Source organism: Orycteropus afer, unplaced genomic scaffold, assembly GCF_000298275.1.
Source record: "Orycteropus afer afer isolate SDZICR_OR568_19922 unplaced genomic scaffold, OryAfe1.0 scaffold00022, whole genome shotgun sequence".
Taxonomy (NCBI): domain Eukaryota; kingdom Metazoa; phylum Chordata; class Mammalia; order Tubulidentata; family Orycteropodidae; genus Orycteropus; species Orycteropus afer.
Window position 1 is genome coordinate 19,529,051 of NW_006921609.1, and position 12,648 is coordinate 19,541,698.

Below are 12,648 nucleotides of genomic sequence, written 5' to 3' on the forward strand. Positions count from 1 at the left end.
ATACATACATACATACATACATACATATAAAGATGCAGTGGTTAAATGTTCAGCTGCTAACCAAAAAGTCAGCAGTTCAAACTCATCAGCTACTCAGTGGGAGAAAGCTGTGCAGTCTACTTCCATAAACATTTATTGTCTTTGAAATCCTATGGGGTACTTCTACTCTGTCCTATAGGATAGCTATGAGTTGGAATTAACTTGGTGGAAATGGAGTTTTTTATATATACATGGGGGGGTGGAGATCTGAAAATAAATTCCAGTATCTACAAACCCATTTTTTTGTACACTGTGTTTTACAGCTGGCATTGAGAGCCTTTGCTTTTTCAACACTACCTTCTCTCAGCCCCAGCTTTGAGAGGACTTATTTCCATGCACATCAACAGTACCACTCCTGGTAATTTAGAAATATGAACTAAGGCTCTAGAGTAAACAATGTGCCTTTTGGTATTCAACACTGTTCCTACTGAAAAGGAACATCATTTTCCTCTCTTTCCTGGAAATAGCATTACTAATAAACATGATTAGGGCATTTCTGTCATGTAGTCAATCTTACTGAATATATAAGTACCTTTGTTCAACCATTAAAAACACACACACACACACACACACACCAAAGTAAAAAGAGATCAACAGTGATTTCAAACAGCACTGGTATACAGTAAATGGATTATAACTAACACATACTATATGCTAATTTTTGCAACAGGAAAAAAAAAGCCTGTATAAAATTTGCACCTGTTAATTACATTTTCTAAAACTTACTGATAACTGCTATTTTAATTCCACAGGAGAGTCAGGAGTCAGGCTAATGAAAAATACAAAATAGCATGCAGGTATAATGGCATCCATTGAAATGACAAGTTAGAGATCAGGCAAAAAAGGAGGGGAAAAAAAGAAAGAAATCTACATTTTTCTAAAATAGTTTATGATAGCATAATTATTTATATAAAGAAAAACAGTCAAAACAATTAAGATATTTTCACAGCAATTTCTAAAATGGATTCCATGTAGAGCTTTTATCATTCATTTTAATCAGTTAAAATTAAAATTACTAAATTTAAACAACAACAACAACAAACTAACCAGGAAGGTAAGCAGGGCACTATGTTGAAAATTTTCATTATCTTTGGAGAGATTCTGGTGACATATTTTGACAACTTGAAGTATGTTACAAGGCACTACACATAGAATAATAAAGTGCTGTTTAAAAGATCTGCATACAGATTTAAGTCGATTGCCATTCTAAACATGTACAACACTGGTGACTAAAACATAACATTTAGAGTAAAGAGCTTACCTGTGGAGCTGAAAGCCAACCATATCTTTCCTCCAATTTATTCATATCCCTGTCAAAGTTATTTAGGAACTTATAGCGGAGAAGGTCATCATCAGCTAAATGAAACTGCCTTCTGGCATAATGGTAACTCTCATTGTTTCCTTTTCTTGGGAAGTCTAACCATTCTGGATGCCCAAATTCATTACCTGCATTTTAAAACAGAAAGAAAGAAAAAAGAGTAGGTGGAGAGAAAAGATAACTTAGCATTTCTTACTAAGATAATTCAATAAGCATGTTTCTAAAGTTGTAACATTTTAAAGATGAGTTTAGCTTATAATTTATTAAAGTTATGCCCTTTATGTGAGGTACACACGTAGACTCCTGGTTCAGAAATATCCTAGTCTGGCTCCACAGTTGGACTCAGAAGACAGAGTCCAGTTTGGGCTGGGTCACTCAGTACTTTTTGCATGTCTCAGTTTAGTAAAGCACAAAATGAGTATTTGTCCAACTTATGTCGTCTTGGAAACAGTCTCTGAAATTGCTGAGTAACTTCTGAAATCACAGTTTCTAAAATTTCTATAGTGGTTTACAATTTGGGCAGGTTATATATATATATATACATACATATATATATATATATTTAATGTGTGTAAATCCCAAAACAATGCTCTGTTTTATCTATTTCACAGATGAAAAATCTGGACAATTAAGGGATTTGCCCAAATTCACACACATAATGAGTGGAAAAATGATCATTAAAATTTAGTCTGATTAAACAACAAGGTTCCTTCCACCCCACCATGTTAGGCAGGTGCTATAGAAACTCAAGTCATCATTTTTATTATCCCTTTTTCCTTATTCTTTCTCAGATCTATTTGTTACCACTACTTGGTCATCTTTAAATTCAAGTATGTGTGTGCGTGTATGTGTATACAGCTGGGATGCTTGGTGGGAAATTCACTAAATACTGTTTCTCAGTATAATAATGAGACTAAACTTATAAAATAAAGCAGTAACAAATACAGACATTCTTCCTTCTTGTGAATAAAATTTAGAAATTAGTTGTCTTATAGATAATTTCATATTATTTTTCCCAAGTTAAGATTTATACATTTAGGCTTATTTGTCCCTCTGAAAAATGAAACACTACTTTCCAAAACCACCTTTCATTTACTACTTCAACAGTTCAGTTTGCTGTCCCATACATTTCTTTAGTGAGTGTATAAAGTGCCATAACAAATCCAAGTGTGTCTTTCTTTAATAGAAACTAGTACATTAATATTCTAATAAGTTACAACTAATAAGCTAGCTAGGATTTAATTCAAAATGACTTGTAATAGAGTTGCTTTAAATAGCAGATTGTGGTTAAAAAAAAATAAAAAAAAAAATAACTGCAATTTACATTTAACTTTTAGGACTATAATTGTTAACACACACACACACACACACACACACATCCAAATACGTCTGTAGCTGATTCAGAAAATTCAAAGTGTCTGTAAGCGTTTTGCTAAGTTCTAATATTTCAGTCAAAATGATGATATTTCTTGTCATGTTGTCATGTTACACAAAGTGTGGCGTGGCAGTGAGGAAGGAAGGAAAAATTTTACTGTGGGCCTACATTTACTTGAAGATGTCTTAAAGTGACAACACAAGTAACTTCCCTCCATTCACCTATGAGTCATGCCTAGCTCTGCAGCCTAGGTCGTATTAGCTCAAGGTGCAGTCTTGGAAAAGCTTGCTCAAAAATCCATTCAAATGTCAAACTGATGTACTTTGAGCATTATAGATGGAGCATATTCTTTACTGATTGTAAAGGTACTGCTAGTCTCAGGAAAAATGTATTTCTAAGTATTACTGGGATTTCAAATAGTGGGGAACTTGGGAGAGACTAGAAATGTCATGAGGTAGCTAAACAAACTGGATCCAGCCTAAGCTTTGAACAGGGAAAACACTTCTTATTTTGGCTATGGTCATGGTTCCCAGGCTGACTGTAGTATCTATAAGGAATTTCTTTAATTCTCTTTCAGAAAAGACATCATTATCATCATGTCCATCATAAAAGAGACATCAGCTTATACTTAATATCTGCTTATTAAGTCCCAGGTACTATTACTAGCATTATACATGAATTAATTATTTCAATCTTCACTACCCTATGAGGTAGGCTATATATTCATTTGCAATTTTGTAAGTAAGGAAACTGAGAAAAAGTGCTGTCACACCGTCATTAAATAGCAGTATCTATGAAACCACACAGTCTGGTTTCAAAGCCCAGACTCTTAATATTGCATTATACTGCTCAGTAGTATACTATGGAAATACAGAGTAATGATTGACTCATTTCTCATAGATGGGCAGAGTTTCAAGTAAAATGCGTGAATATATTGGTATGAAAAGGTGAGATGTCATGAATAGTTTGGTTTAGCCTTAAATGGGTTTGTGGTGAAGAAATATGGTGGGACAGGCAGGATGAGTTTATAGAGGGGTTTTGTATGTCATTTTAAGTACTTTGAAAGCAAAGAAAGCTAAGAAGAGTTCAAGAAGGGTGGTTAGTTGAGTCAAATGCAGCCAATAGGGTGCAAATGTGTGTTTTTTTTTTTTTTTTTTAAGAGGGGGAATGACAAGTTCAAATGTGCTTACTATTACAGTATCTTTGGTACAGTGTGCCAAACAAACTGGATATTGTGGAAATTCAATGGGAGAAATATTGGTATGGACTCCAGAGTATAAGGTAAGAGATGATAGACACAATTGGGATGCAAAAGAGAAAAACTGACTCAAGTGGCATTTTTAAGATGGAAATAACAAGACTGATGATTGATGATTGAATGGAGGCAACAAGGAAAAGGAAAGTCTGAAAGAAATTTTGAAGTTTCAAGCTCAGGACTGAGTAGTGACAGCCTGAAATGCACTAGGGGAAAATGGTGACAGAGGAAGTTTGGGGAGAGAAGATAATGAGTTCATTTTTAGGTATGTTAAATTTAAAATTGGAAGCATGTGTAGGGATCTGAAATGGGTAGAAATATGGTACTGAAAGTCAGAAGAAACTTAGGGATGGGGAGCCAGAGTAATGTGGAAGACCTCGGTGACCAATGGTAGTTGGAGCTACAGAATGAACTATTAAAGAAGACAGAGGAGCAATGGTTAGCAGGGTGAGAGGAACATAAAAACAAAGTATAGAAGGGTAGGACTTCAAGAGGGATGGCAAATTGAGTCAAATAATTAAAAACAAAATAAGAATGTACTATACCATTGTTGCTTCGGAGTAGAATAAGATGGTATAGAGCTGAGCGTCTCAAGTTATACTGTGCCCTGGAATCACCAGGGAAGCTTGTTAAAAAATACTCATCCCACAATGATTCTGATTAATCAAATCTAGACTGAGTCCCAGGAAGCGATCTACATTTTTATCAACTATGCTGTATTATTCTGAACATCAGTGAACTAAAGATCACACACTGAGAAACACTAGCAGATTTGAAGTTTCTTGAACCTATGTCTAAGTAAGGGCAGCTATAAATCCTGCACATTTCCAAGGCAGAGAGACTGGAGCTTGAATTCTGATTTGGGATTATGAGTTATGTGAATTTAGGCAATTAAATCTCTGTAGTGTTCAGTTTCCTTATCTGCAAAATCGTAAAATAAGTTTCATAAAGGTCTTAAAAGATTCAAATGAGGTATTTGGCAAGTGAGGTGCTTCACACATAGTCTAGCAGGTATACATTTTCAGTGTATGGCAGTTCTTGTGCTACAGTCTTTCACTTATTACTAAAGCTGTTCAGAAAAGAATGGCCTAGAGGGCAATAGAAGGGAGTTACCATAAAGCTACAATTTCTACCTCCCATCATGGTGAGGAAACAACCAGCAACCCCTACTCTGCAGCAGACATACAAGTAACCAGGATAAATTAAAAGGGCAACTATTTGGCTGTTCTTCACTTAGATTTTCATGTATGGCTGTATTATTTTCTTTAAAGTGTGGAAATTCTATATTGAATACATATTCATATTTTAAAATGACAAACACATTTTACAAAACCAAGTATTAATGTACTTTGAATTATATACTACTATAGATCTCAAAAACTGAGTTTAATGTCAAAATTAGACATCCAGATTGATAGGGTAAATCAAGTTTTATGCTAGAAGCTTCTCTTAACCCTTTTCATTATTCCTCTATATTCAACCTGCAAGCCCACTGAACAAGCTCTCAAGGATTATCTATAGTATAACTGTGGCTTGATTTATTCTATTTAAAATTAACATTTTAGATGCCTTTCTAAAATTAAATTACTGATTGGCCTGGAACACCACTGGCACTTGAGGACCTCCTCATTTTGTAATTTCTTAGTCTTTTTGGAAATGTGACCCCTTGGCACAACTCCATTGCTTCCCAACTTGCAAATTGCCACAGGTAGACTAATTAGGTGAAAATATAATAAAATTTTCTCCTCTGTAGAGTTTAGCTTGCTCACAATTTTCATCAGTATAAAATTGAGAACTGAATAGTGAGTTAAGACTAAAACTTAATCTGATTAAAAGTTGAGTACTCATTCCTCAGAAACATACACTGCATGCACACACACACACACACACACACAGAGGAAAAAGTGTCGAAGTCATAGACACCATTGAAAAACCTCCTCACATGCAAATACATTATCATCTATTTCTAATATTGTAACATGGACTTTCACAGACTAAATATATAACATAAATATGGACTTCTTAGTAACACACTTAAAGTTAAATGCAGTAAGACAATCCAAATTATTTAGAAGAGTATAAAAACACAGTGTATGCTCAATAAATATTAGTTACTATTTTTTTTGTTTTAATTGTATAACATACTCATATACATATAAAAAACAATTAAATACATACATATAGAATGAAATCTAACCAAATAACCATTGTTTTCCTTTCAGTAAATATTCTTTCAGAATTTTAGTTAGATATATTTTTTATTTATAGCTGTATTTCTGCATCTATATCAAATATTATATCTGTATCTACTATATATCACTTTTTTAAACAAAAATAGATTCTTTATACATATTTAATTAGACAAAATTTTATATAATCATTTTCTATGCCAAAAAAATACATATCTCCATGATAGCATTCCATTATGTGCATTTAATATAATTTTATTTAATAAGTTATCTAATGTTAGTCATTTTGGCTTTTTCCAATATTTCGGTATTATAAAAAGAAGACAAGACTTTTAAATATATCTATACATCTTTTGATATTTTTCTAACATAAACTGAGCAAGTAGAATATCTATTCAAATGATAAATAACAAATATGATTTTAAGAGAAAATATTTCCCAAATTTTGGACATCATTTTGAAACATATTTGAAATAAGTATGTTTAATGCACAAAAATTATACATCTTTATACATATGCTTAAGATATTCCATTTTAAAATACATTTTTATTATTTAAGATTAATTTTTAGTGCTTCTCAAAATATATCAGTATTAACCATCTATACTTCTTTTCAATAGCATATTTTAAAATTAACTAGTAAAAGGAAAATTTGTTACATGAGGTAAATTAAGTATTATTAAGTACTTGAAAAAATATTTTAAAAAATGAAAGTAGAAAAATGTTTGGTGACATAATGCAATTTAGGATTTTGTATGCATGCTAACCTCTATTTTCTTTATCCTTTTCAAGTATAAAGTAACTACTTCAAACAACATACAAATAAGCAAATTTATGTAACATGGAATATGAAATTAAATTCTTAATCAAGGGAAAAAGTTAATTTAAAAAATCAAAATACAATGAAGACATTATACAAATTCTATTTAATCTCTATGAGAGACTCATTTAAATTTTCTGAAAAAATATTTCCCTGGAGAAGCTCCTTTTTGAACTGAAAGCTATAGAAACTTGCATACAACAAAGAAATAGAAAAATTACATTAGTGATTACAGACGGAACATTCTACAGGGTAGCTTTTGAATATTATCTCTGTTGTAAATGAGCTGACAAGGGGCAAATTAAGTTTAATGTAGACAAACGTAACATTAAATTTCATATTTGGTTCAAAACCGTAAACACAAGCATAAAATAAATGGAAGCAAATCACAGAAGGACTTTCAAAGTGACCTTGGAATAACAGTGGACCATTCTCAGACTGAACAGAGAAAAGTGGAAAATGCCTGTTAGTATCTCACAGTAGCTCACTGCTCACAAACCTAACGAAGAAAAATACTATCATTAAAAAACATTAACAATGTTCTCCTCAGCTATGGTATACAAATAACTTAGGAAATGTGGTAGCACTTGAGACAGTACAGAATATAGCCATCCAAATGAGCTTATAAGTAATGGATACTGTATATAAACACAGATAAGAAATCTAAATGTATTTAAGTGATGGGAAAGAAGGTAGCTGATTGGTTTTAGGACAAATAACTAGATGGAATAGGAAAAAAAATCTGAATAGCACTTAAATTAACTAAATAAAGAATACATATAAATATCTATGTAATTTCCTAAATTACACATAAGTATATATTCATATATGTTATTATAGATGTATACAGATTATACATATACATTTCTCAATGACTGGGACAGACTGACATTCATAACCTAGAATTCATGCTTTTCTAGTGATTTCATGATTATTTTATGCTAAATATTGTAAGTATGTTTAAATGTGCAGTTTTCTAAAAGTCCATAGTTTTCTTCAGACTCCCAGGTGTCTGAGTCTTAATTAAGAGACACCCCCTGTATTTCAATGTTAGGAACTAGAAAAATGAATCACAAGTAAAGGTATCGAGGTTATTTAAAAACCAACAAAAAGAAAAAAAAAAGTGGAATCCTAAATTGAAGGAAGCATTTTTAAAACCTTTTGCTGGCTTATTCAACATATAAAAGCTTAGAAAATTCACATTTAAACTAACTTTAACATAATAAAGACAATGACTATGACACTTGAGAACAATACTTTAGTCCAAAGTATGCATTACAAGTAACCTGACATTAACCAATAAAGCCTGATCTTTCTGCTCATTAAATTATGATGATGATCAGTAATGTAATACAAGGAGCATTGGTGGCATAGTGCCTAAGGCATTTGACTGCTAACCAGAAGGCTGGCAGTTCAAATATACCAGCCACTCCTTAGAAAGAAGACTGAGCAATATACTTCTGTAGAGACACCACCTCTGAAACCCAAGGAAGGGTCGTTATGAGTCCAATTGACTTGATGGCAGTGAGTTGTTTGGAATGTAATACATAGAAAATCACTCATCTTATAATGAAGGTATGGTATTAATTTTTTGAGCTGTCATTTGGAATGATTTGTAAGAAAATTCACAATTCATACTATGATTCAATACAGTAAGAGAAATGGATACTTCTAGAAATGAGAAAGCTGAAAGCTTTGGCTAAACAACTTTAAAACAGAAACAGGGAAGCAGGTGACTGATAGTGCTAGTTAATTAATGATTCTAGAAAATTCAACTAACTTCCTTCTCTCCTTTTCCATTTCCTCTGTAAACAGCCCCATTCATGTTTGGTTAATTGTGAAAACCTCTAAGCACACAATTCCTATTGGGATTTCTTTTCTTGTAATTAATTTTTTGCTGTTTGATGTAAAGGTCCAAACTATAAACTGACAAGAAGCCAGCTGGTACAGTGATGAAATTCAAGACAATACAACTAATGAAAAAGCCCTAGTAGTTGAACATTCTGATTAATGGGTTTGTGTGTCTTGTTTCTCTAAACTGTAATGCATACTAATTTTATCTAGGAATTAATTAAAATCTATCACAGTCTCTATGCTGTGGATGTTATGTAACTCTTTGTTGATACCAAGTTTATGCATATTAAAAAAATACAGTCTTAATGAAAATATATAGTGAACTCTGGTGGCATAGTACCTAAGGCACTTGACTGCTAACCAGAAGTCTGGCAGTTCTAACCCACCAGCCACTCCTGGGAAGGAAGGTTGGGCAATCTACTTCTGTAGTGATACCACCTCAGAAACCCAAGGAGGGGTTGCTATGAGTCGGATCCGACTCGACAGCAGTGTGTTTTGTGTGTGAATGAAAATATATAAATAATTTTATCTAGTACTCCTCTTAACTATAATGAAGACTAACTCTTAAAAAAGGAACCATCAATTTTAAAATCAAATGCTTCAGTCTTCTTCAGGTCTTTCAGTGGGTGCTGAATTTACCAAAAGATGAGACAGAATAAAAAATATCCCTCTAAATCAGAGCTCATGATTTTCCTTTTAGAGAAATAAATTACTATCCCCAACCCTTCTTTGAAACTAATCATATCATACTAATCAGTATGGCTATGGCCAGGGACCACATCTGATATTTCATTTTCATTCTCCACAGCATGCTGCAGTGTACTGTGCCTACAGCAGGGATTCCTTAAGTATTTGTTAAGGGTGGATATTTCCCTCAGCAATTGTTGAGGTCTAACATCATCCCTTTCCAAGTAAAATACAGCAATCCAATCCAAAAGATGAGATAAATGGTGGCCAGCTAGATGTGGCAAGCAAAACAAAACTCAGCACTGCTTCTCAAAATTTAGTTTAAAATATAGATAGACAGAAGGTTTCCAATGAGAATAAAACAGTAACAGTAATAACAAACAAACTTTTAACTCATACTTCCCTTAACTGCATTGAACTAACTGTATTTTAAAATAAAATGCTCTGGTTTGGGCACTCCCGTAGAGTCACCATCATGTATATTCATCTTTTAAAAGAAAAATTTAAGATTATATTCTGAGTCCCTGTGAGTGCAATCTTGGTCATATGTTTATTATAACACAAGATTATATTTTTAAAATTATTTAAGTTCATGCTATGTATTACATGCTTAATGTATATCTGCACAATTCTTGCCCTCAGGGAGCTTACAATCTAGTAGAAGGGGGAGAAAGAAAGAGAGAGGGAGAATGAATTAAACAATTATAATCAGCTAACTAGTGAGTCAATCTAATACATGGCAAGCCCATATGTGTCACAGCAGAATTGGGCTGCACAAGGTTTTCAAGGGCTGAATTTTTAGAGTAGATAGTCAGGTCTTTCTTCTGAGGTGCCTGTGGGTGGACTTGAACCATCAAATTTTCCATTTGTAGCCAAGTGCTTTAACTCTTTGGACCATCTGTTGTTGTTGTTGTTATTTGCCATCGAGTTGGCCCCGACTCATAGTGACCCCTCCTTGGGTTTCCGAGGCAGTATCACTATGGAAGTAGGATTGCCCAACCTTCCTTCCGAGGAGTGGCTGGTGGGTTTGAACCTCCAGCCTTCTGGTTAGCAGTCAAGTGCCTTAGGCACTATGCTACCAGAGCTCCTTTGGACCATCTAGGGACTCCTAGGGACTCCTTAACAACTTAGAACTATGTATTTCCTTAGCTATGAAGTGTGGGACAGAGGGCTTAAAAATAGCTTAAAAGAAACAATAAGAGGTAAAAAGACAAAAAGTAGTCTGGGAGTTAAGTACAAAACCTACCCCCTCACCAAAGGAAAAATAAAATACAATAAATGCAAATGCCCAGAAATGGCAGCACATCAAGTTAAAGGAGGCCTGAAATTATGTCAACATGCAGAGGAACAGAAAGGGGCAGCTTTAGAAGCTAAATCTTGGAAATCTAGAAAATTTTCTTCTTGTTAAGAAATAAACAAACCAAAAAAAAAAAAAAATCGTTTTATACTAGGCATGCACATGCCTTTATTGAAAATCAGGGTGATTGGCTCTGAGAGTGGATAAAAATGTTAGGGAAAAGTATGTAGAGAAATGAAGCAGAAAAAGGGATATAATAGGACAAAGCCTATTATTTCTTGGTAGGGCAGAGGAAGAGGAATTAAAAAAATAAAATAATAATGAAAAAAAAAAAAAGCCTGGGAAGGACAGGCCAGACAGTAAGAACAAAGAGAAAAGCATGGGCAGCAGGCCTGGTGGTGGAAAGAGAGCTTTAAGGAGGAAAGCATGGTCAGTGGTAACAAGTGTCAGCAAGAGTTCAATTTGAGTTAAAACCAGAGTACTGTAAGATATTTGAGAATTAAGAAAGTACATTGAGGAAGAGAGAGGAAGCAGTAGCAGTGGAATCTGAGGGTAGAAGTCATATAATTAAAAATGTTTCATGAGTAATAAGGGCTTTATTTTTTGTTTGTTTACTCTAAGATATTTGGACAGGTAGGGTTTAACTTTTTACTTGAGAGAAAATGACCATTTTTAATTATGAGCTTTACATTCATATATTTTAAAATTTTGAAGCATTGATGATATATATATATATATATTCAACTTATTTTAATACATTTAAAAAAGAGAGAGAGTAGTATACTATTAGGTTTCCTTAAAATTCCTTGAACAAATAAACCAACCAATACTTTGAGTAAAACACATGGTAAATTCCAGTCCTTCAGTGCCTTACATGAAGCGAATAGTGGCCTGAAGCACACTCAGTCAAATGCTATTTGACTATTCCTGCTTTTTTACACCATTTATAATACCATAGTACTAATTTCCATCTCTATGATACTGTGATAGCTGAAATGGACAAGAGTTATAACTATATTTACATCCATATCTATATCTGGTAGTATGTGGTTAAGGCAGTTGGCTGCTAACTAATGTGGTACTGGATGTTAGCACTATAATAGAAAGGCCAGTATTCACCTTCCTTCTGCTTCTGCTCTACTTAGTCTTCTTCCTGATAAATTATGCACAGAAAGCCTTGAGGTTACAGCCAAATAAGCTATGGCATCTGGAAAACAATTTTCAGCATGAACTTTTCTTGGATGATGGCCAAACCCTTTGATCCCTTTGCTCATATACAATACTAGAATTACTTTGGTGGTTGGTGTTAGCTGTCACTAACTCGTCTCTGAGTCATGGTGACCTCACATACAACAGAATGAAATTCTGCTTGGTTCTATGCCATCTTCTAGAGCATGGATATGCTGCAGTCCACTGCTGCAGATACTGTGTATTTTAAGTGCTATGAGTCAGAATCTATGCTTTTATTTAAATCAAGATAGTGAGGGAACACTTGAATTAAATGAAATATAATATGAATATTAAAATAATAAAAATAATAGTCATTTCCTACTGTGAACTGATTCTATGTTAAGATTTTTATTTTATAAATAACCTTCACAATAACCTTTCAATATACAAGGCAGCATTCATCCCATTTTCAGTTAAAAGTTAAGAAAGGTAATGTGACTGACTAAGGTCACAGAAGTATAAAGTAGCAAGGTCAGCATTCAAACTTAGGGCTGTCTGTGTTCTTTCCATTGCATCCTCTCTAAGAACAAGATTCAAACAACATTATGTGGAAACCTATTATGAATGTACAGGGAGGTAGGGAA

At 33.5% G+C, this 12,648-nt stretch overlaps 1 protein-coding gene across 1 annotated transcript in view; it reads right to left on the reverse strand.

Annotated features, from left to right (window-relative positions):
- The window catches only part of GBE1 (1,4-alpha-glucan branching enzyme 1), a 509,345-nt gene that overhangs the window by 51,112 nt on the left and 445,585 nt on the right, over positions 1-12,648 (reverse strand). The window contains 1 exon segment of the mRNA XM_007934918.2: positions 1,301-1,485. Coding sequence (XP_007933109.2) covers positions 1,301-1,485 — 185 coding nt within the window.